General features: G+C 47.6%; 3 protein-coding genes across 4 annotated transcripts in view; 2 read left to right on the top strand and 1 right to left on the bottom strand.

Moving 5' to 3' along the window:
• Tmem181 (transmembrane protein 181) overlaps positions 1–3,452 on the top strand; it is a 42,841-nt gene extending 39,389 nt beyond the window's left edge. Inside the window, exon 17 of the mRNA XM_038338728.1 lies at positions 441–3,452. Within this exon, the coding sequence (XP_038194656.1) occupies positions 441–519 (79 nt within the window). The 3' untranslated portion in view covers positions 520–3,452. The remainder of the gene's footprint in view (positions 1–440) is intronic.
• Positions 3,453–5,100: 1,648 nt separating this feature from the next.
• On the bottom strand, positions 5,101–11,489 carry Dynlt1 (dynein light chain Tctex-type 1). Of its 2 annotated transcripts, XM_038339716.1 has the most exons (5): positions 11,388–11,489; positions 9,139–9,180; positions 6,256–6,379; positions 5,827–5,904; positions 5,101–5,516 (listed from the first exon to the last, which is right to left on the bottom strand). In XM_038339716.1, exons 1-5 carry the CDS (start codon positions 11,412–11,414, stop codon positions 5,446–5,448), a joined length of 342 nt encoding a protein of 113 aa, XP_038195644.1. In that variant the 5' UTR covers positions 11,415–11,489; the 3' UTR covers positions 5,101–5,445. The 2 variants fall into 2 exon arrangements, with proteins under 2 accessions (XP_038195644.1, XP_038195645.1); XM_038339717.1 differs by lacking the exon at positions 5,101–5,516 and having other exon boundaries at positions 5,829–5,884.
• A 6,998-nt stretch (positions 11,490–18,487) lies between these two features.
• The window catches only part of Sytl3 (synaptotagmin like 3), a 67,077-nt gene continuing 60,580 nt past the window's right edge, over positions 18,488–24,984 (top strand). Inside the window, exon 1 of the mRNA XM_038339633.1 lies at positions 18,488–18,647. The gene's annotated coding sequence lies outside the window, so the exon portion shown is untranslated. The remainder of the gene's footprint in view (positions 18,648–24,984) is intronic.

Genomic DNA, 24,984 nt, shown 5'->3' with positions numbered 1-24,984 from the left:
CTGCTATATAAGCCTGAGGACCCCGGTAAAATGCCAGAATTTGAGCTGGATAGGGTGGCACATGTCTTTAATCCTAGCACTTAGGAGACAGAGGCAGGAGGATCTTTGAGTTCAAGGCCAGCCAAAGCTATTTAGTGAGACCCTGTCTCTTAAAACAAGACACAACACAAACAAAAGTCAGGCCCAGTACTCAGTGGGTCTACAGTCCCTGCACTGGGGACTGGGGATGCAAGGATCCCTGGGGCTCAGTGACCAGCCACTCCAGCTGAATCAGTGAGCTCAGTTCTGTAAGAGACCCTGCCTCAATAAATAAACAGGCAGATAAAATGAGGTGGAGAACGATCAAGGGGGACACTCAATTGCCCTCTGGCTTTCATGCACGCACACACACGGGAAAGCTCTGTCAGAGAGCAGTGTGTCAAAGGTCTCTTCTGTGGCAGGAGCGACTATGAAGAAATGCCTCTCCAGAACGGCCAAGCCATCCGGGCCAAGTACAAGGAGGAGTCGGACAGTGACTGAGCCCTGGCAGCAGATGGGTCAGGACGGGGCCGGAGGTTTTCCCTCGTGACATGTCCTGGTCCTTCTGCCTGTATGTGTCTGGACTCATCCTGGAAGCAAAGGTTTCTTGTTCCTTATTTGTTTACATATTTTTAAAAAGAAAAACCAAATGGATTGAAATGTTTGGTTGGAGTCTGCTGTCGGGTAGCTCCACTGTTTCTGAAGAGGCTGGCTGGTGGAGAATCAAAGGCAGATCCTTTCACAGAGATACTGGACGAGATGAAGCCTGTCTGCAATGATGAGGAGAAATTACCCATTTTAATAAAAAGAATTATGTACTGTTTTCTCCTAAAAAGCAATTTGCTAACTCTGAGTTGGTGGGAGGCCTGATGACCGAGGTCCCAGCATGGCCGTCTCTTCTCCAGGGCACCTTTCTGTAGCACTCTACCCTCAGTGGGAAGCTGGGCTGCACCTGCCTCAGGTGGGCAGACTGCCTCCATCTCCACAGACACGCATGGCCAGTGCGCTGACCCCCGAGCATCTGGAATGATGGCTTTGATGGCATCTGGTGAGCCACACACGATGTAGCTCTCAGGAATGGCGGGTAGCTAGGTGGCAGTCACTACTTCCCTGGAGCAGTTGAGTCGGTGTGTGTGTGTGTGTGTGTGTGTGTGTGTGTGTGTGTGTGTGTGTGTGTGTGCCAGACTGGAGGAAGCCAAGGTGTCTACAAGTCAGTAGTCCTGTGGGCAGGGTATTGTGCCACGGTGCTTTTGAAGGGTCTGTCCAAGAGTCGGCGTACACGATAGGATTGGATCTTCTCTTCCTGTGGTAAGGATGGAAAACAGGGTGCCCTTCCCAGTTGAAGAGTTTCTGCAACTCTGCTGAATGTGAAACCCCAAAGAGTTCTGGTTTGGTTTTTGTTTTTAATGAAAGCTATGTAAAATACTACCGTATCAGAAATTCTTTATTACCAGAAGTTTTCAGTTTAACATTTGGAACTAAAATGAAGACAAAGTTAAACATTCTGAATGTCTATGGAGACTCCTTCAGATGAAGGAACTTACTTGACGGTTGTTCTGTCCTTGGAGTGTTGCTGTAGAAAAGGGATGTCACCGCACTAGTGAAATTCAACACTGGAAGTCCCGTGTGTGTTGCTGCCCTCCATCACACTCCATGGAGCCTCCCACTGACACACTGGTGAACACCTGGTACCGGGAGCCATCCTGCCTGCAGACCCAGAGGCCCAGGAACAGCTGCCCGTGTTCCCTTCGTCTATGCACCAACTCAGATTTCTGCTCTGAGCTGCAGGTTACTGCCCAGGGATGCCTGGAAACTTCACTCTGCCTGCCTGTCTTCTTAAACTTCAGCCTACTTTAATATGGATTCCATGTGCATTGTTTAAAAAAGAACCTTGCAAATATGAACATTTGAATGAAAACTCTAGTTGCAAGGTGACAAGTTTACATGATTTTGACACTTCCGGCGCTGTGATCCCTGAGCCGGTGTTCTCAGAGTCCTTGGAAGGTTGTTACCAACACTTCAGCACCCAGCAGACCACTGCAGCTGCTGTGTTCTAGACACTGACTTGTGCTGATTCCATGATCTAATATGTGATAGTTTACATGCTCTGATCATTATAAAAAAATTCTCCATGATTTAGAACTCTGTTTATCAGTCAGTGTAAGGTATTTTAAGCATTTATGTAGAGACTTGCGGACTTTTAAAACTGTCCTACAGTTTAATTATAGACTGATCCTCGTGTCTGTGAAACTAAAATAAGGGAATAATTTTTGTTACAAACATGAATTATAAGGAAGCACCTAGGGGAAGGGGGTCACAAAACTTTTCACACTTTCCTCCCTCACATCACACACAATCATGGATTATGAACTGTGTAGACTCTGCTTACAGATCTAGAGACTTGGGTGGGCATACTGAAGCTGTAGGTGTTAGGTTCAAACACTAACCAGAAACTTTTGATAGTAATGAGAAGATTGTTTTGCTCTAAGGGAATTAAAATTTTATAAATTTAAGTTACAAATTCCAAGGACTGACAAGTTCTTTCAGGGTAATGGTTTGAATATTACTGTCTTTGGGTATTTTTGATATTGGTCCAATCTAAGGGAACCTGGAAAATGAAGAGACGTCTCCTGGCTTCCCCCGAGGGAGCTTCGTTATCCTTGTGGATAGTGAGTCTGCTTGATTTATTGTCAAACCATTGTAGCAGTGACACGGTGCCTTCAAACGCCATTTGACTGGCGAGAGGAGGGAATGTGTGAAATACATCTGAGGCTCGCAAAGTGGGTCTCCATGCAGTTACAGATGCAGTGAGTTTACATGTGTGACGCCAACTGCAGACTTTATAAAACAGATCTCACCAGGCTCAAAAGCTAAGCCACCGAAGACACAGGTATGATAAACAGGTTAGAAGATAGTTACTAACTATACAGAGAACACACCCATGAAAGGCAGAATTAGAAGGGCCTTCTCTGAGCACTCTGTGATGAAGACCCGACACCTGTTGTGTGTTTGTGCATTTGAGGGTTTAGAAATCGGTTGCCTTACTGGTTATATTTCTTTTTTGGAGGGATGGGGGAAAGGGGAGAGAGACAACTTTTCTTCAGGCCAAAGAGAAACTAATTTAGTTTGACACCTTGCTAAACAGTTTATCTTGGTGTTTTGGGTGCTTCTAGGTCTACTACCACCCATGACACATCCCGGACACAGAACAGGTGTAATTACATTCTATGACACAGGGTTTTCTGCTACTGAAAAATGCATTTTTTTACAAATGTCTATAAATATTTGTTAAGTAAAGACACTAGGCTCTAAGTCCAGAAGGAACACAGGAACTGTGAACTAAGTTTGGGAGGAGCAGAGTCACCTGGATAGTCAGTCAAGGAGTTAATAAGTGCTTATTTATGGAAAACTCAATAAAAGTCATGTTTTGGGAACGGCTTCTGTATTAGACCTTTCGTTGCTGTGACAGAGAGAGACCTGATGAACGACTCACAGGACAGTTAGTCCAGTTCACAGGCCCATGGTTAGCTCACTCCACCATAGGCCTATGATGAACACAGTGCCAAGAGTGTGTAGCAAAGTGGCTCACCTCCTGGTGCCCAGGCAACAAAGAGGGTGACAGGATGGGACCAGAGGCCTTTGCCCCCAGGGACAGGCCTGCTGTGATCTGCTTCCTTCAGCAGCCTCCACCTCTAAAGTCTCCAGAACCTCCCCAAATAGCACTGCCAGCACAGGCGCCTGTAAGGGCCATTTCACATCCAAATGGTGGCAGCTTCATGCTGACAGTATCTTGTGTATCGATGCTGATGTAGTTCAGACTTTTCATATTTTATGTATTACTTGCTTTTTACACGAGTGTTTTACAAAGAGGAGTCTTCAGCCTGGGGCACTGGGAGGGAGCTGAGGGTAAAGTGCTCATGACTTTGGATCCACAGTTTCCATGTAGAAGCAGGCACAGTGGTGTGTGTGTAACCCAGGCTGGGAAAGCAGAGCAGAGGCTGGTGGCTCCAGGGCCTTGGTGGCCAGCCAATCTAGTCAAACAGTGAACTGTACATTCATAGAAGACACACTTGTGAGTGTGCGCTCCTACACAGACCACGCATGCACACTCCAAGCAAGTGGTAGTGCCAATCATAGTGTCTAATGTGGCCCGTAAGAACCCCAAAGTGGTCAATAGACAGCCTGGTCTTTGGGGTCCCTCCTCACTATGATTTGCGATTTGGAATTAATTGGACAGACTGCAAGCCCTTTGTGATACCCAAGCAACTGCATTACTTGTGGCCAGAGTAATTCTGAAAGTCTCTTGTCAGCCGTGTACTGAACACATGGCTGCTGGTGAAAATTCAACAACATGGGATTAAAAGGTGCAGTGTAGTGCGCTGAGCCAAGCATGCAGGAGTTGGGGCTCATTGGCTCGTCCAACTTCTACCCTTTTACTTCCAGAAAGCAGGAACTAGGCATGAGGGGTCACCACGTGGCTGGGGTCCTGCTCCCACGAGCAAAACCAGCACACTTCCGTTCTGGAGGACCAAGGCAGAGCTGCAGTTTCCCCCTTGACTAAGATATTTTATGTTTACCACGTTGCCGGGCAAAGAATCCAAGGAGGTTTTTTTCTCCTATGCTTTTTTTTTGCTTCCTGGTTTGTGTCACCTGAGATGGCTCAGCAGGTGAAGGTGCTGCCACCAAGCCTGCCTACCCGGGGCCCTGGGACGGAGAAAGAACCAACTCCCACAAGCGTGTCACGGCGCTCGCTCGTGTTCTCTCTCACTGTCACCAGTGACAATGTAACTTAAAAATGAAACAACCAAACCGGCGGAGAGAGACACCTGCCACAGTCCCAGGCCTCCCGCATGTCCAACCCGCCTCTGAGGTTCACGGCCTCCAGCTCCGCCAGTGTCTGCAGATCTCACCATCACAGTAAAAGACTGGCCATGGCCTGTTCTGAGCCTGTCAGCCCGGGCAGGGTGGTCGCCGACACTCTATGTCAGCATGCAAGGGGCTGAAAGCAACCTTTAAAAAAAATACTTCTGAAGGCAGTAACATAGATTCATATGTGATGCTCCAGACCACAAAACACAAAACTTTAATTTTGAATAATTTATTATTCTAACAAAAGTATAAAGTATGGAAAATTAGTGTATCTGAATCATTTCAGAAAGTAGAGAAAGATTCCTCCTAGCAGACTTGGGTTTAGCACCTTTGAAAGGACAGAGCTAAGACAAGCGGCGTTGCCAGCCCCAGGTGACCGCTGGCTGCTCGTCTGCCTGGCGCCGCGGGTCCTGTGACCGTGGAGTCATTTGGTTTTTTTCTCTACGTTTTGAGTGCCACAAAACACAAAGAGGAGGAAGACGTTCACCCAGTCCCTAGCTGGTGGTTAAGATGAAGGAGAAATGTTGAGACACGGGAGGCGGCAGGCTGGCAAGGAGGTCAGATGGACAGTCCGAAGGCACTGACGATACAGTACATGGTCTTGTTCTCCCATCGGACTGTGCAGCTCCCTGTAGGGAAGACAGACAGACACGGGAGATGAGGAAGCCCTGGAGATGCAGGCTGGAGGGCTTGCCTCTCACAGACACACAGAGAAAGTGACTTCATTTACAGATAAATGGGCAAGTGTCTACAGGATGTTTGGGTAGGGACTCACTATGAAATCCAGGGTGGCCTCGAACTCTCAGAGATCTGCCTACCTCTGCCTCTCTAGATCTAGGATTAAAGGTGTGCACCACTATACCAGGCAATGGTAACTTTTACAGAACTATGGAAAAGCTGAGGAGCAATGGGCATTTCCCAAGAGGGTGACAATCCTACCGTCAGTAGAGCTGTCCCAGAAGCAGGAACTCGCGGTGTGCAGCCCGGCTCCGTTCTTCTGCATGATTACACAGGTCACTTAAATTAAACAAACTTCTGTTAGAAACCTTGGCAACTTAAGTTCACTTTGCCTGCTTTAAATGTGGGTAGATCACACAGCTGATGTTCCCAAATTATAGCTATTTCCTATGTTTCTTTTATCTTAACATGTTCTAAAAATGTCTGATCAGAAATCCTGTAAATGCCTGTTTGACATAAGTCCTACAACAGTGGTATCAGCCTGATGGATGAAGTGCAGGGTTCATCCATTCACTACACAAGAGACCTGGTCCTGAAAGGAACTTTCTTTGAGCTTAGGCAACAAATCGCTACACCTCTGATTGGTATTTAAAGAATGGTATCAAAACACACAAGAAGAAGATCAATTACCGATGTATTTAAATGGCTTCCCCAGCTTGGTGAGTTGGCTCAGAGTCTGCTCCACAACATTTGTGGTCCACTGATTGACTTTGCTGTGCTGGTAGGCATTGCCGCCGATGGCACTTTCTATAGCCTAGGGAAAGAGGCACAAGAGGTCACGGAGGGAGTCCAGACACCACATTCTCCAGTCAACCGAAATGGCCCGCGGCCCACCTAGCAGCTAAAGACAGACTCGGGGAAGACGTGTGCTTATACTTAATCTTGGGGCTCCTTTGCATGCGTGGCTTCCTTCAGCAGCATCACACTGCGTTCCAGTTATGTTTACATTGGCTGAAGATCTGTGTTTTACAGAATCTGTCAAACGTGTTCAACATTTTGACTAAACAAATAGATTGACTGTTCACACTACTGTTAATATCCAGAGATAAGCAACACTTTTTCTTATAGAGGTTGAAAAACATTATATTTTGCCAATTTCTTTATAAAGTATACCAGACATTTTTATCAAACCATAAAATATGCAATCTAGTAGTGTATGTTAGATGACATTTTACTGGCTGTACAACTGGCAATATACAACCGATCCAGTCTTCTAGTCTGGTGCTTTTCGCCCTCATTTTATGGGTTATGTCACTGTATCACACACTGCCAGCCTTTCACATCCCAACGGTTGAGCTGTGGCATTTCCCCCATGTTCCAGGATTTGTGGAGAGTCCTCACTGCCCTATCCCTGCTTCCCATCCAGTGACCCCCTGGGTCTTTCCCCAGCAGCCCTACTACCAGACACCAGTGCAGCCCCTAGCAGCTCCCTCCCCCTCTTCTAATCTACCAGAAGCCAGAAAATGAAGACCTTCTAACAGACTAAAGTAAAGAACATTCACCAAGGGCCATGACTTGTTTTCCGACACAGGCTCAGGGGCCCTCACTGCACAGTGGTGAGGGAGCAGGGTCAGACACCGCAGGCCGAGTGCAGTAACTGGCCTTCTCAGGATGAAAACCGACATCATAGACGCCATGACTCCAGCTGCAGACTGGGGGCTCTCACCAGTCACGCTAACACAGCCCCTAGTTGCCCCATAACCTCTGCCAGATCTGCCCACTCTAGGCTGAGAACCGCAGGCTAAGGACCAATGGTCTGCTTTAGTCAGGGTATTGCCAGATGCAAATATTGCCCAGGAGGAAGGGCAACCGCTATGCACTGTGGAATTCAGTTTCTAGGGAGAAAGGAAACCTCTAGTTTTGGAGCCACTCACCCCCCCACACTACTTTTAAAAAGCCTGAGGGCAGGACAAGCCTACTGCCAGGACAATAAGACTGTGTCACCTCACACTCCCCTATGGACCGCTAATGTGTGCTTTCAACCACCTGCGGCCTGGGAACTGAGTCCCAGTGGATGCAGAAAACGAGGCAGAAGTCACCCCTAAGAAGCCCAATCTACTTTTCCCAGCTCTGGTTTAATCTACCACTTTCCACCTCCCACCTGTTCCACAGGAAACACTACCTTGAAGAAACAATAAAAGGCAAACTTACACTCCCTGCAAAGCATCAGAAAAACCACACCCAATGTTCAACACTGAACATAAAGGAGAGACGTCCCTTTGGTTTTGAATACTTCTCACAACATAGGGATTCTTTAACGCTGGCACAACTCAGTAATGGACATCAATAACCTTACATTGCAGTTAATCCAAAATTACTTCGAAGGACCTCAAATGGTACTTGGCAAAAAACAAGAGGGGTTAATTCTAGCTCCCAGTCATGATGGTGGGAACATCACGGCAGCAGGGGCTCAAGGCAGCTAATCACGTTAGTCAGAGAGCAGTGGCAGTGAATGCTGGGGCTCAACATGCTTTCTCCCTTCTCTTCGGATTGGGACCCCAGCCTGTGGAATGGTGCTGCCCACATCCAGGGTGCGTCTTCTCACCCAGTTAACCTAAACTAGACAAAGATGCATGGCGACCAGTCACCGCACACTGCAGCTGGACTGGATCCCTTCCAACCGTGAGCCAAAATAACCTTCCGCCCTTAACACTGCTCTTGTGAGTTACCCTATCACAGTGGTCCAATTCCTTTTGTCTGCCATCCTCGTTGTTTAAAGGAGGTACTAAGATTCATATCAACAATGCATCCCCCAGCTGTATCACCAGGTCCTGGGCTATGGAAGTTGTTACATTTTCTCTGCAGCTGCTCTTTTTCATCCAACACTGGAGACATTTATCCATGTGTCATGAATCTTCCATGCTGCAAGGTTACAGACTCTGCCTTGACATCCTCTAATGCCATGTGAGATTTCCTGACCCAGTATACATAATTTGTATAATGAGAGTAAGTTTTACATATATAAGTAAAAATGTTTGAAAAGCCAAAACATAGGCTCAATAGCTGTTGAGATTTTTCCCGTTTTAATTCATATGGCGTTTCCCTCATACATGCTGTGCTGGTTAGTTTTATGTCAACTTGACACAAGCTAAAGTCATCAGAGAGGAGGGAACCTCAATTGAGAAAATGCCTCCATAAGATCAGGCTGTAGGCAAGCCTGTAGGGCATTTTCTTAATTAGTGATTGATGGGGAGGGCCCAGCCCACTGTGGGTGGTGCCATCCCTGGGCAGGTGGTCCTGCATTCTCTAAGAAAGTAGGCTGAGCATGCTATGGAGAGCAAGCCAGTAAGCAGCACCCTTCCAAGGCTCCTGCATCAGCCCCTGCCTTCAGGTTCGTGCCCTGAGTGAGTTCTGCCCTGACCTCCTACAGTGCTGCACAGTGATGGGGAAGGGTAGGTCAAGCAAACCCTTCCCTGCCCAAGCTGCTGTGGTCATGGTGTTTCGCCCAGCTATAGTAACCCTAAGACACAGCCATCAATCAAACACTTGAGAGACAGGCATGTTTCCACCTACCTCCTTTACAATGTTGCTCACTTCATCGACAACAAATGCAGTCTGTTAAGGAAGAAAACTTAGGTAAGTTTGGTTTAAAAGCTCTTTCTCCACAGCATTAATAAACACAGTGAGACAATGAACGTGACTCAGAAATCTGGCTGCTGACCAGACAGAGGACTGCACTGCTCAGAGCCCAGAGACGTGAAGCAGCTGGGTGCCACAGGGTCCCTCCTCTGCAGGACTGAAGCACAGGTAAACACTGTTAAAATCCCACTGCAACCCAAGCTTCACTTCCCACGAGAATCCTTTCTCTCCTTCCCTTGCAGCCGGCTGGTGGAACCATTAACCAGTACAGGCGCTGTATTATGAGTTACTTGACTTCCATACAAACTAGCTGAAGAAACGTAACCATTTTAGAGACGGGACGTTCTCTTCCCTGAGGTAAACAGATTAGGACCTTTAATGTGTAAGAGGCTGGTATGTGTCACATTTCTCTACCCTGTGGGCCATCAGTAAAGCAGGGCCTGAAGGAGTTAGTTCTCTTAGTCTCCTTCTGACATAACAGTGGCTCTGAATGGGTGTAAGCATGTCCTGAAAATGACATTGACCAGACACTAGCCTGCCAGTGTGCTGCTCATTTGAGAACAAACTATTCCAAGTTCTGGGCCATCCTTAGCACTGGCAGCCCCAAGGCCTCTGCCTTCCTGGTAGAAAGGCAGACAGTCCTGTTTTGTTGAAGACATTTCCTGGCTGCTGACCACCGTGGGCCCTGCCCTGTTCTAGTATTGGGTAATATCCCTTTCTCTTCAGGAGGAACAAGAGTTGATGACCCAAAGCCAGCTCACTTGTTAGACTCCCAAAGTCATTTGGAAACAAAACCGAATCCACTAAACTAGTGCAAACGTGGTGTCTTAGAGAGTGAGTCAGTTGGAAGAATCTTCCTGAGTAACTGCAGTGATCCTAAACCACAAAGCCAAGTCCTTCTGCAGCTTTCCACACAGCTAGAGCAGGAGGAACAGAGGAGAAAGTGTATGGAAGCCTGTGGGTGGTGCCAGCTGCTACAAGAAAGGTAAATGAGCTGAGAAGAATCTGGGAGTTGGGGCAGGCAGAAAAGGCTGCCGGGTAAATAACAGTGAGCATCCATCCTGCCGCCAACATCCCATGTAAAACTCAGACCGCTCTGCCCAGACATCTCTTTGCAGATGTCATCGGCTAGCCAGTTCACGTGTACAAACTGGAACTACAATGTAGTTTTAGGGGCTTTCTCTCCACACGGGCCATTTCCTTTTTATAAAGTTCGACTAGCCGAGACTACAGCACAAACCAGATTTTAGCCTTCTGCCAGTTTGCTATCTGGCAGCCCCTTTGCCAGCTGCATTCAAATGGTGGCCTGAGATTACTCAGTTGGTTTCCACCAGCATTCAAACACAGAATGATACTGCCATAAAGTTTGTGTCGAGAAATTAGACCAAAACTGAAAGTCTCTGATAAATGCAAATGGCTCACTCTTCCCTCAGAATATCCTTAGTTGAACTACATTTTAGAAATGTCAAAAGAGGAAATGTTAGGCTTTTATTTTATTTTTGGCAAACTGTGTAATACATGGGACTTTAATGAGCTTCAAAAAAGATCATTCAGGAAGAAAAAATGAGCAATTATAACTGGGGCGTCCATTCAAGCTGTTTCCTGAATAAGTCAGAACGAAGGAAAAGCCATTTTGACAACACATCAAGTCAAGTGTCTAGGGCACTCTGGGGCTTGCATTCTCTCCCCCACAGGAGTGAGCGATCTCATTACTATCTTAAACTGAAATGAAATGTACCCCGTGGTGGTGGGGAGCGCCGCACTGAAGGACAAGGTGCGGCACCGAGACAAAGGCAGGTTCTGTTTGCACGTCTGCACTTGGCAGAAGGACAGCAGACCCCCACTGCAGGGACTGGGAGCAGGCCCTGTGCGCCCGTGTCATCAGGCATGCCACTGCAGGACCCCTACTTTCCCAAGCCGGCCCCGGCTGGGGTCTGCAGCAGCGTTAAAGGGGCGGATGATGTCATCTTCCCAGCGGAGGATGAGAGCCCTACCGAGTCCACCAGCCCGCACGGGCACCGCCCACGCGGGAAAGACTCGGAGTGGCCCGCTGGGAACCGTCACCCAGGCTCATCAGCCTCGGGTTGGGTGGCCGTGGACAGAAGTAGCTGGGGTTTCCCAGGCGGGGCCGCGCCACGCCTGGATCTCGGCCACCACCCTCCCGTGGCCCATCCCGGCGTTACCTCTTCCGAAGCCTGGAAGTCTTCCATCTTTCCTCTACCGCGTCTCTGCCGCCGCCGAGTAGAGTGGACTGCGCAGGCGCACCTAGGCACCGCCCACTCCTCCGCCCCCGCGCCAGGGACCCTGACCACTACCAATAGCCACCCACGCTCTAAGGACAGGCCCCTCCCACTAGGGGGACACCACCTATCGCCCGCCCCGCCCACCAGTGACTCCGCCCACCGCTCGGAGCCCGCCTCCTACGTTTCCAACTAGCAGGGTGTGACTCTCAGTCCTCTGGGAGGTGGTTGCCAAAGAAACTGTCAGAGTGGCCTAACCGCTCTCTAAACTGTGGCAACCCAAACCAAACAAAGGCACAAAAGCCAGTCTAAGACGGAAAGCACGGCCCTCCCTCCCGCTCGCACTGTAGAAGTTGATTGAAACTTTCAAATAAGTCCGAACAACTAGGAACAAATTGTAAAATGTCGCGACAGTACCAGTACTGTGCGTTGGTTGCTTCCCCTTGGGGATCTAGGTTCAGTATTCTCCCAGCTATCAGAACGAAGTTTGCAGGCGTTAGGTTTTCCCATATACGATCAATGCGAGTTTTTTCCTTTTAAGAGCCACTTTTTAAAACGTTTTGAGCTCAACATTTTGTAAGATGCTGTCCACTCCCTAGCTTTCTTAACCATTGTGAACTAGGCGCCTACTTGTACCCAGGGCGACGAGGAGTGGTTTTGAGCTTGTCCACAGTTCCCCCTCTTGGGCTGAGGTGTGGGCACCTGCTTGCACGTGCTGGAGGCTTGACGCTTTGACTTTGGTGCATGTTCTGCTTTTACCATGCACTTAAAACCGAAGGGTCACTCCTGACTTCCCCGAAGCCAGCTGTTGGAACCCCTGGGAACAACTGGTTTTTTAAGGATCTCAGGGTCTATGGGCGGTGGTCACGCACGTCTTTAATCCCAGCACTCCGGAGGCAGAGGCAGGCAGATCTCTGTGAGTTCGAGGCCAGTCTGGTCTAGAAGAGCTAGTTCCAGGACAGGCTCCAAAGCTGCAGAGAAACCCTGTCTCAAATAAAACAAATAATAGATAGATAGATAGATAGATAGATAGATAGATAGATAGATGGATGGATGGATGGATGGATGGATGGATGGATGGATGGATGGATGGATGGATGCCTCAGGGTCAGACTCCATTGGATCCTTCAGTGACCCTTTGTCCATACTCAGGCTCAAGGTTGGTGTCTGTCACTTGGATTACTACGGAGACCCCAGAATCTGGATGATTCATTAGGGTCTAACTAGAGTCTTTCAGAAAGAAGCTGACTTTCCCGGTCTGTCCTACGAAGAGCGGCGATGCTGACCTTGCTAGCATGGAAGGACAATTTTTAAAAAATTTCTTTAAATTGCAGGCCCAAGGTGAAAGGACCTCTCATGCTCATGAGTTTGCAGAATTAATATTGTGAAAACAGCTGTACTAATAATGAAGGTGATCCATAGATCAGTGAAATCTCCATCAAAATCCCAACAGTGTTTGCCACAGAAGTAGAAAAAAAATCTAAATTTCTCTGGAAGAAAAAAACATAGCCGAAGCAATACTGAGCAAAAAGACCGCTCTGGAGGTGTGGTAATGGCTAAGTTAAAGTTCTACTACCCAGCCACAGAAGAGCAGCACGGGACTGGCACAGATACACACACAGAGTGAATAAAATCAAAGACTCGGGAATGAACTGAACGCACTTCAGCTCCCTAATGCTTTTAGCAAAGGAGTAAAAGCAACCATTGGAAAAAAAGACAATCTCTTTAATAAATGGTTCTGGGAGAACTAGATATCCCTGTATAGAAGATCAAAATTAGATCCATATCACTCACCCCAAGTGAAAATAACTTTGAAAAATGGATCAAAGGCCTTCAGGTTAGATCTGAAAGTACTAAAGGAAAACTTGGGAAAAACATTTTAAGATATAGGCATAGGAGGAAGACTTTTGGAAATAACTCCAGTAGTTCAGGAAATTAATATTGAAATTTTGCATAAATTAAAAAATTTCTGCTCTTCAAAGGAAGTGATCGGTGAAAAGGGAGCCACAGAATGGGGGAGATCTTTGTGAGTTACACATCTGACAGTGATTGCTATCTAAAGTATATAAAGAACCCCAGAAATTGAACACCAGCCTCCAACAGTCCATCAATAAATGGGTGAATGAAATAAACAGATGAATCTCACCGTGACAAATAAATACACCAAGTAAATGCTCAAGATTCTCGGCCGTCGGGAAACTTCAAACCAAAACCACACTGAGATTCCATCTCACCTGCGCCAGAATGGCTCTTCATCTTATTTTAAAAGAACGGCTGTACTAAAATCAACCATGACCACAGTCCCTAAGAACCGAGCCTCCACGAGGTCCATCTGGATCTGCCTGTGCCTCTGGGTCCTGGCTCAGCAAAAGGCAGCTAGCTATTCTTTCTTTTCCTTCCCTTCAGTCTCTCAGATACTGACTAGAGCTTAAGAGAGCTTTTAAACTGCCCAACTCATGCTTTGGGCTTTTGTGTCCTTTTCCCAGAGTGCCTCCTCCACTGTGTGACAACCTGGTGTCACGCGGCTCACCTCTGTCCGAACTTCTCCATTCTTCTCTTCTGGGCAGCGTGGAGACAGACAGCTCACCTGCCCTGGAATTTTCATTTCCTTTTATTTTATTTCTTCTTCGTTTTGTTTTTCAAGACAGGGTTTCTCTGTACAACAGTCTGGGCTGTCCTGGAAATCACTTTGTAGATCACTGAGAGCCACCTGCCTCTCTTCCCAAGTGCTGGAATAAAAGGTGCACCGCCACCACCTGGCTATGGGGCTTTCCTTTTAAACTCTAAGAAATTATCTGAAGCTTCAAAAATAAGTAAGGAAATAAATAAATCAATTGCTAGCATGGATTAGAGCACTGTGTGAACTAGGAAATCATTTAAAAAAAAACAATAAAAAAGAAAGCTACCATATAATCCAGCTCTCCCACTTCTGGGAATAGACCTGAAGGGATCTAAATCGTCATGCCACGGAGACTCCTTTCCCTCCAAGTTGACTGTGGTACTTCTCACAATAGCCTCATTATGGAACCAGAAACTGATAGATGGAAAAAAGAAATGCATATATATTCAGTGGGGTGTATTTGGCCATAAACAAGAGTGAAATTATGTTATTTTCAGGAAAACGGGATGAAAAGCCGAGCGAAATAAAACAGGCCTCCAAAGAGAAATGATAAATACCACGTTTTCTCTGGCACATGGGGCCTCAATTTATAGATAAGTCATATGTGTAACCACACATACAAATGACATGAAATAAGAATGGGTACTATTCAGGCAGAAGGAGAAATAATAGAGTCAAGTTACATGATACACTTGAACAAAAGTGTCATCATATATGCTAATGAGAAAAGATATCAGTGCCTTGTCACACCAGACACTGAATTAAAAATAAAAGTTACCTGTTCACTGTTTCTGGGTCTTGTAGTCAGAAGGTTGCAGCCATCCTCCAGCTGCTAGCCAGCGAATGTCAGCCTCTGCTGGTCAGGTGTGGCCTTCGATGGTGTCTCCGGACTCGACCTCAAGAGTGACGGTCTCGTTCATCAGGGTCTTCATGAAGATCTGCATATTGGCCTGGTCGCCCCGATGAAGAGAAAGAGCAAGTGAACTCTCTTAAAAAGCTGTGAGTTACTAAAGCAGCCTTCTCAGGCAATGTGCAGCTGTTCGTGAGCCCGCATGGCTTCAGGTGGTGTGCACTGCTGTCACACTCCCATTTTGTGCCACTAGACATTCATTAAGTGGTCCTGGTGTGTAGCATTTGGGTCTGTATGAGTGGATAGTTGGTGTGCTGTGGTAGCTATGAGTTCAGTTATTCAACACACATAGGTTAAGTACTCCCTCCGTGTCAGGTGCTGAGGCGGTTTACACTACAAAGTTAACAAAGTCAAAGGTCTGTGTGTGTGTGTGTGTGTGTGTGTGTGTGTGTGTGTGTGTGCGCGTGCGCGCGTGTGCATGCACAAACATAGGTGCAGGTGTCCACAGAGGTAAGAGGTGTCCCTGGAGTTAGAGTCATAGGTGATTGTGAATTGCCCCAAGTGCTGGGACCTGAACTTGGGCAGGACCTCTGCAAGAGCAGTGTGTGTACCCTGAGCCACCGGGCCATCTCTCCAGCCCTTTTGGAATGCTTTAAACATTAGATTTATGCTAACAGGGGAGTTTCATTCTCTGGGCTGCTGTGGTGGTGCAGTACTTGGGAAGCACATGGGTGTGACATAATATCCTGGTCTGTTGGTGTGCATGCTGTAGGCCTAGGAAATGGAGACTGTGTGCTGTGTGGTGTCACGAGCTGCCTTTGCCACCATCTTCCTAAGAGGGTGGTCCAGCCTGAGGGGTGAATCTTGGATTTGTTTTCCAATTTTGAAGTTAGTCATAGATGGGCAGGTGGTGTGTGCAATCAGCCTTCTTCTTTTGATTTAATGTCCCTTAAATACACACTGTAGAAGCGGGGACTGGGATTGTCTGTGCCTTTATTTAGCAAGCGTGGGGCAAAAATTCATTACAACTTTTCATGTCACAAGTAACACCAATGATATATTGTAGCTCAGCTGCTAAGGCCTGCAGCTCTTCACAGTCCAGACGGACGGCTATGGGTGTTCCATGCCCTCCCTCTCCCCTCCCCCATCTCTCATCTAGGAATATGTTCCTAAAATATGCTGTGACCAAGTTGAGGGGGAAGAGAAGGAGGAGGTGAGGAAGGGGGAAAGGAGCAGCAGTGGGAAAATACTCATCTGAGGAACTCAATGCAAAGGGCAAGAAGGTGCGCTTCTGAGTGACACACTGCAGGTGGGAGTCGTGGGCTGAGAAGTTGAGCACGGAGATTAGCCAAGAGAGTCTGTATGGGGGGGGGGGGGGTCAGTATTCAGCTGGGGTGCTCTGTAGGCCCTTCCCTGGGACACAGCCCCCAAGACCCATCAGCTAGAGCATTCATTACCCATGGCACAGTGGGAGCTTGCATCTGGCATGGGAACTGAGCGGGACATTTCTGCATCACATTGTGCTGCTCTCAGGGTGGGGACGGCTCAGTCAGTAAAGGGCTTTTCATGCAAATATGATCTCCCAGAACCTATATTAAAAAGTTAGGGGCAGTGACGTGTCCTGTAATCCCAGCACTGGGAGACAGAGACAAGACGGTCCCTGGGGCCAGCTGGCCAGTTTATCTTGCTGAATTGATGAGCTGTAGAGTCAGAGAGACCCTATCCAAAAGATGGAGGAAGACACCCAAGAGAGACCCCTGGCCCCCACATATCATCACACATGCATGTGCCTCACATACAAACATACACACAAAAGTACTTAAGTTTGTTTCATTATAAATTATGTGTAGATGAAAAAATATGTATTATATCAATCTGAACAAGATAGGTTATCTGCAGAAACAAAGGACCCTGGACTCTTGCTAATGGCAACAAGGATTGATTTGTTGCCCACCCTCCATGACTGCTGAGGACCTGCTGTGGCCTCTCCACGCAGGTGTGGCACTGATGGCTAAACCCCTGTAGTCACCAAGGGAGGGTAAAGGAAGGAGACTGGTGGCGTGAAGATGGGGAAAGTGCCGCTTCTGGTGGCACCTGCCATCTCTGCACACGCCATTGAAGTACCTTTGGCTGCGCCTGATTAACACAGTGGAGACACTGGGCTGGGGGTGCCAGCGCTTGCTGCTCAGTGCTCTGAAAGCCTCTTGTGTGGTCTCATCACCCACCAGCTACTCTGTCCCTCCGCTGCTAATCCACCTGATCCCGCAGGTGAAGTCTCCAAACTTCCTTAACTGTGCCCCTCTGGCTGGAAGATTTTTTTTGACCCAAAGATATATTTTAAATAACACATTGTCATATACTCTTGAATATGAAACTTTATTGGATAGCAATGAAGTTTAGGTTTTAGCTTTGAAAATACGAAGAGTGGGACAGAGGGATGGCTCAGCAGTTACCAGCGCTCCTGACCTTCGAGAGGGGTGTGATCCCAGCACCCATGTGGGGCAGTCCTCGTCCACCTGAAACCCCTTTCCAAGGGAGCCGAGGCCCTCTTCTGGCCTCAGCGGACAGCATACACTCACACAGATACATGAATAAAAATAACAATGAGATCTTTAAAAATAAACAATAAACCCATTCTTCCCATCTCTGTTTTACAAATAAATAAAAATTTTAAGTAAATAGAAATAACCCAAGTAGGGGTGACACCCTCGTGGAAACAGCGCTTGGGAGGCTGAGACAGGAGAATAAACCAAAAGTTCAAGGCCAGCCTGGGCTATTAAGAAAAAAAATCTAATATTTTCTTAATGTATCCTCGATATCTGAATCATGTCACCCAGCCCAAAATCATTCACACCCCAGAATGTGACTTTCTTTGGAGATAGGACCTTTGAAGAGATTTAATTAGGATAAAATGAAGTCCTATTGTGGGCCCTAAGTAAATGTGACTTGTGTCCTTATGAAGTGCTCAGGACACAGGCAGGTCGGTACCTGTAGACTGCCAGGTGGGGGAAGGTGTCTCACAGCAGCAGCGGAGATGGGGGGAAGAATGAAGGGAAGGAGGGAGAGAGGGAGGGAGGAAGTGAGGGAGAAAGGGAGGGAGGGAGGGAGGAAGGGAGGGAGGGAGGGAGGGAGGGAGGGAGGGAGGGAGAACAAGCTAATTTTCTTATAAGGAGCCCACTCTTGAATTGATGGCCCCCTCACTCCCAGGATGCTGCTGTTAATTTAGCCTGAGAGACCTGTGCCCTCCCCTTCAGACCATCAATACCCAATGCTGTGGCAGTTGCATTTGAATAAGTTTGGGAGGGGACAGCCATTCAGAAGGTGACAAGTTTGCTTATGATTTCCATACTGCTCTGTGTGCGTGCTAGCCCTCAAAAAAGAAAAAAAAAAAATACCCTGAAATGCCCATGTCCGTCTATGAGAAGCTGTTCTTCGTGGCGTCGTTAGTCACACATATGAGGTCACACACAGGAAACCCACTGGGCTCTGCTGGGCGTTTTGGGGAAGGGTGAGACTTTCCACTGAAGTTACTTACCTTTCCTCTCGCTGTGTGAGCTCCTTGCCGTGCTAACAGGATGTCTCCGATGTCTGGGCCCTTGGTGACGTGGGATTAGCCACAAGTAGACTGGGGATAGCCATGGGAATCATCAGCCTAGCCAGACCGGCAGGAAGGAAGGAGACACGGGTCAGAGACTGAAGGACTGACCTTCATCAGGGCACCTTCCAGATTAAGGTAGGATGAAGCTACGTGTCTGCATGGGAGCTCACGGTTTTGCGAGTGGGGTGGGTGACCCTGCAATTGTTAGAGCTCTCCTTGAATTGCTGGCAGAAATAACAAACTCGTGGTAAGTTAGCATGCCTTAGAGTGTATTGACTTGGAGACACTGACAATGTCATGGTGGTTTAAAGGAGATGGAGAAAGTCACTTAAGATTTAAAGAACAAAACACAAAAAAGCACCCCAAAGCCATGTGGTATGGGTTTCTTAGGCCGTCATCTGGGGTCTTGTGCATACAACTTATTGTTTTGTCCGTGATCAACATCACTAGAGTGTTTTCATCAACTTTGACCTCTAGTTTGGAGGTGAAAGAAAAATATAATTTTACAATAAAGAAATGAAGTTGCCCAGGATCTATTCAAATCCCACCTCTCTATATTTCTCGACAGGTCTCTCACTGTGTAGAACTGACTGGCCTGAGATCATTGTATAGACCAGGCTGACCTTAAACTCGTTATATATAGACCAGATTAGCTTTAAACTCACAGTAATCCACCTGCCTCTGATTCCTGAGTATTCCCAGGTCCTTAAATTTCTTTTAATTGAGCTTCTTTCAAACCCAGATACCTTGGTAAGACATAGGTTGTCAAAGGAAAATACCTACGAGGTCTTACTTGACGTTAGAGTTGATAGAGCAGAAACCATTCATCCATAGTAATTGGAGATTATAACATCTTAACTTTCGTGTCCAAACAAAAAATTGGGTTTCAGAGTCGAGTAGACCTGGGTCCCAGTGTGACTTCGGGCAGGTTAGGAAATGCCCGGCCTTCCCCTCGGAGCCTGTAGAGCGGGTGTCTGACTTCAGACCGCCACAGTGACCATCGGCGTATAGCATACTAAACTGCCTGGTCCAGACCGAGTACTAAATAAACAGCGGCTCACTGAACAACAAAAGACAGCGACAGTTGTCAGTGGTAGCTATGGCAACATCATTGGGGCTAATTTTCACTTCTTTGACCTTCTTTGTGAAAATCATGACTTTTTTTTTCTTTACTCCGATTCTACAAGAGCGTGGGAGATGCGGAGGAGAGCTGGGTGGCAAGGATCCACCCGGATGAGGCTGTGTGGATGCAGAGGATTCCTACAGAACCCTACTTCTGCCCCCACTGGGAAAGCCTCCCAGAGCTTTCTGCACATGCTTGCATCTCAGTGTGTTGTCTTCTAAGGGATCTGTGGCTGATCCAACTTGTACAAACTATAAAAATGAAATATAAGGCAGTAATGGGGCCTTGGCCGGTGCTTTGGGGTTTCGCTGATTAATGCCGAACAATAAACTTTTTAAACACACAGCTCCCTTCCTACGAAAGGCTTTCTGATAATGCCCATTTCTGCAAAATCTTGGAAACCTGGAAATGGGAGCCCAGTTTGGCTGGAACTAGAGACAATCGCTCTTCTTTATTAAGCATCTACCTTAGGTGGGCCTGTGTTCTTTGTGGCTATCAAAAGCCTCCATCAAGAAGCTACGCAAGAAAAATAAAGAAGGTGATTTCTCGGGGACCACACCAAGGTCTGTTCAGTCACTCAGCATTTCCTTTGCGTTGGAGGCAGAAACGTTGTGGCCTCGCATTGAAGCTGAGAAAACAGCCGTGGGGAAGCAGCTGGGCCTGGGTGCAGCCCCCAAGGCTGCGGCCTGCAGGCTGTGAGAGGACAGGGCGGGGACAGTGTGTTCTCAGGCAGGCGCTGCTGCTGTTTGCTCCTCTCCACTCTGCTGTTCTGTTGTTCCAACACAGCGCTGACGTCCTTTTCCTTCGGTTCAGGGGCTGCCAGCTCAAAGAGCACACACCAGTAGGTGAAGAAGCAAGAGCCTGCCAGCAAACAGAGAACCCTCCCCCTCTCCTCTTTTGTCCTTCACCCTCCATTTCCTGTACTTGACCCCTTGCCAGGTCTCAAGGCCAAAGTCAAGGTTGGTGGTTGGGCCCAGGATAGCAACAATCTCTGTTTTCTGTTTCCGTCTTGGGAATGAATGCAGGCGTGTGTCAACCACAGAGACTAGTTTTGAGAAGCTCCACTTTTGGTGCTATTGTCAGTGTGCAAAGGTCACAGAGGGCAGATGGCTACAACCCGCTGTCTGGGATTGCGTTAGCAGTCTGCTCGACACACCTAGAATCCCTGGGGAGAGTTTCAGTGAAGGGTGTCTATGCTGTGATGGTCTGTGGGCATGTCTGTGAGAAATTCTCTTACTGAAATTAATTGGTGTGGGTGACAGCATCCCCTAGATGGGGGAGTGCGTGGGGGGGGGGGGGGTCCTGAATTGTATAAAAGTGGAGAGATTGAGCTGAGTACGAAAAACAAACCAAACAAACCAAGCAAGTGAACTCGCTTACGTTCATTCTCTCTGCTCTGGTCTTACGGATGAAATGTGACCAGTTCTTCCAAGTTCCTGCCTTGCCTTCCCCACGGAGAACTGGGAGCTGTAAGCTCCTCTTTCTCCTCTGAGCTGCCATTGTTGGGATGTTTCGTCACAGTATCAGAAACGAGGCCTAATCAGGCTGCCATCCTGTATGAGGCCTCTCTGCAGCTGTTTGATTTTCCCATGGTAGATGCCACTCCGTGACCAGGTCAGCCTTCCCCGTTCTCCTAACCTCCCCCCCCTGCCCCCCGCCCCGTGTCCATCACAGCAGGCATCCTCACTGCCCAGGCATCCTCCTGAGCTGTGATTGGTTTCTTTGCACGCCGTTTTTCGGGCTTTTTGAATACAGATTGGGTGGGATTTGGTTTTATGTTCTCAATTGCTCATGTGTTCCTGACACTCGGAAGGGCAATAAAACTGGTGATGCTTCAGGACTGTCCCACGCCCGGGGCACAGACCGTCTGGGTGCCATGGCCCTCCCTGGTCCTGGGATCCAATAGGTCTGCACAGACAAGAGAGGACTACAGTCGGCTCCCTGAGCCACGGCTTCATCTTTCCCGTTTTTAGTTACAATTCAAAAATATGAACAGCTAATTCTAGAAGTAAGCATCTTACATGTTTGGGCTAAATAATTAACTGCAGCACGTGTGATGGTTAATGTCAATCTGCCACGGCCTGGGAAGAGCGAGTCTAAGGAGTTACCCCGGCCAGGTTGGCCTGTGACTGACTGACTATCTTATTGGATTTTTGAGACAGAGTCTCACTATGTAGACCTGACTGACCCGGAGCTTGCTTTGTAGACCAGGTTAGCTTTGAACTCAGAACTATGCCAGCATCTGCCTCCTGAGTGCTGGGATTAAAGGCATGTACCACTGTACTCTGCCATCGGTTGTTCATTCATGGGGGAAGACCCACCCAAGTGTGGGTGGTGCTGTTTCATTAGTAGGATCCTGAACCGTATTAAAGAAAAATGAGTTGCGTATCAGCAGGCAACACATGTGTACATCCATTTCTGTCTGAGGCTGTGAGTTTCTGCTTTGACCTCCCTCAGTGCTGGACTGTGACCCAAAAGGATAAGCCAAATAAAGCCCTCTCTGTCCTGCGCTGCTTTCTGTCAGGCTGCTCGTCATGGGGACAGAAGTGGGACAGCTTATTACTGTCACCTCAGTGTCATTTATTGTTAATCCCTTCTGTCTGTTTATACCTGAAACTTTACGATAGCTATGACAGAAAAGACACTGTGCGCAGGGTGGGCGCTGTCTGGGCTTCCAGGCTCCCACTGAAGGCTTTGGTCAGTCCAGGGTGGGGTTGCTGTGCACGTATAGAAATGCTCCAGCCCACAGTACAATGTGCCCCACAGTCTTAGAGAAATGGCTTCCCTTCTGCCTCGGCTTTCCTGAACAAAGGAGATTATAGACATCGTAGAAAAGTGGGTTTGAGAGATCTCGGGGCTTATGCTGTGACATTGTGACTCTCTGCGTGAGATCATTTCTACGCATGTGATCATTTCTAGTGTCCTTTTCAAGTTTAGAAATGACTCGGGTTTGCCTGTGTGCTTCGGAGTTCTGAAACTACCGCTTTCTGTATGTGGTCGATGCTCAGTTGTCTCCGTCCTGCTCTGCTACTTCCTGCTTCCAGTTTAGTAAACCCACAGGCCATGGTGTTCTCGGGGTTTCTCAGTTCAAGCCAGGCACTGGGTGTCTCCTGCTGTGACCTGAGGTCCTCACTAGAGGGTAGCACCCCAATCCATAGTGAAACTGAAGCCACCTTGAAGAAATACACAGAGCAGAAAGGGGCTAAAGGTGAAGGAAGGGGCGATTGCCTGGAGCAGTTAGCAGTCCATGTGGCCTTTGAAGACTAACAACATGTCTCAGCCAGTGTTCTGTTCTGTGATGAGACACCATAACCAAAGAGCAAGCTGGGGAGGAAAGGGTTAATTTAGCTTACACTTCCCCATTGCTGTTCATCATCAAAGGAAGTCAGGACAGGAACTCACACAGGGCAGGAACCTGGAGGCAGGAGCTGATGCAGAGGCCAGGGAGGGGTGCTGCTTACTGGCTTGCTCCCCATGACCTATTCAGTCTGCTGTCTATAGAATCCAGGACCACCAGCACAGGGATGGCAACACCCACAATGGTCTGGGCCCTCCCCCATCAATTACTACTTAAGAAAATGTTTTATAGCTAGACCTTAGGGAGACATTTTCTCCATTGAGGTTCTTCCTTTCAGATGACAGTGACTATAGCTTGTGTCAAGTTGATATAAATCTAGCCAGCACACACAGTAGTGTGCATCCTCTTCCAAGCCCTGTTACTAATATCAGCCGGCACTGCCTGCCTGCCATGCTCTGAGTTCTCTGTATGTATCAACGCATCGTTGGCCACAGGCCTAGGACGTGGGCTGGGCTTCTTTCTCATTTGTGCTTAAGGGTATTAAGTCCTGGTGGGTGAAGTTACATAAATTGCCCAAGACCTCCATGGTGAGCAAGGGGCACAATAGGGTTACTTACAGGATGACTTCTCTTATTGCCTTCAGTTTCTCAGAGTCAATGAAATGTATCTGGCAAGAAGAAAGAGTTGGGAAATGATGTGGAGACGGGAGAGTATATGATGGGCTCGGAGACTTGTCTGTAGTTGCAGAGGCAGAATGGAGAGGAGACAGCTCATGCTACAGTGTGCATGCAGAGGTCACAGGACAACCTTGGCTGGCAGTCTTCACTTTCCACCTTGTCTGAGGAGGGTCTCAGTGTTGATACGTGTCTGGGGGACTCTTCTGACTCTTTGCCCATCTCACTGTAGAGTGCTGATCAGCTTTTACTTGGGCTCTGAGGATCCGATCTCAGGACCTCACACTTGCAAAGCAAGTGCTTTACCCACTGAACCATCTCCCTGATCTCGTGGGAAGTGGTCTTAAGTGAGTTCAGTTGGGGTATAGGACACATTCTTGGGGTTATTGAGGATGAGAAAGCACAGACCTGCCCGTGTGCGGAACATGGGCCGGTGAGAAGATCATGCAAGCGAATTTTCACAGGATTACTTTACTGTCTTGCTCTGTTCTAAAACGTCACAAAATGAAGAGCATCCAAGAGTGTGTCTGTTTTGTGCATATTTTTAACAGCACATGGAAAACCCCAGTGTAGTCTTACATGTCTTAGTAGTACACATGACTGGAAATCAAATTCGTGACTACGTTCTGATGTGGGAGAGTCTTCTGTTTGAGTTGATTTCATTGGTTAATAAAGAAACTGCCTGGCCCATTTGATTGGCCAGCCCTTAGGTGGGCGGAGTAGACAAAACAGAATGCTGAGAAGGGAAGTTAATAAATCGCCATGCCTCTGCTCTCTGGGTCAGACGCGATGAAGCTCCGGCCCAAGATGGACATACGCTAGAATCTTCCCGGTAAGGCACCACTTCGTGGTGCTACACAGATTATTATATATGGGTTAGTCAAGATGTGAGTAAAAGGCTGAAACTAATGGGCCAGGCAGTCTTTAAATGAATACAGTTTGTGTGTTGTTATTTCGGGGCATAAACTAGCCAGGCAGCCGAGAGTCGGGTGGCGGAAAAATGAAAAGCAGGCCTGCCCGCAGCTCCTCACTACAACGTTCTTTCTCTTGCTTAAACTGTAAGCATTGGTGTCTACTGTGGGCCTGTGCATCTTTCTAACTAACTGTGTCTGATTAGGAATAATTTTACTAGCAATTTTTCAGATAAAGAAATTGTTGTGAAAAAGTATGCTATGAACCAGGAATTATAGATTCAATAATCATTTTTTTTCACCAGTGACTAAGATGGGGTCTTGTGCATCCTAGGCAAGCATGCTACATACAGCTGTGTTCCCAGCCCACCTTTTTATTTCCTAGAACAAATCTCACTGGCATCCCTACACTGAGCTCGAGCTTGCTGTCCTCCACCTCAGCCTCCCAAACAGCGGAGATTATGGG

This window comes from Arvicola amphibius, chromosome 8 (genome assembly GCF_903992535.2).
Source record: "Arvicola amphibius chromosome 8, mArvAmp1.2, whole genome shotgun sequence".
Taxonomy (NCBI): Eukaryota; Metazoa; Chordata; class Mammalia; order Rodentia; family Cricetidae; genus Arvicola; species Arvicola amphibius.
The sequence above is the reverse complement of the archived record's forward strand: the minus strand, read 5'-3'. Positions and strand labels throughout refer to the sequence as shown.

Bases quoted from the DNA above. Each gene is read 5' to 3' on its own strand.
- Dynlt1 (XM_038339716.1), bottom strand. From the start codon at position 11,414: ATGGAAGACTTCCAGGCTTCGGAAGAG. The intron at 6,380-9,138 runs GTAGGTGGAAAC...CTCTTTCCCTAG, and splicing joins TGAGCAACATTGTAAAGGAG to GCTATAGAAAGTGCCATCGG. The intron at 5,905-6,255 runs GTAATTGATCTT...GTTTAATTTAAG, and splicing joins GAAGCCATTTAAATACATCG to TGACCTGTGTAATCATGCAG.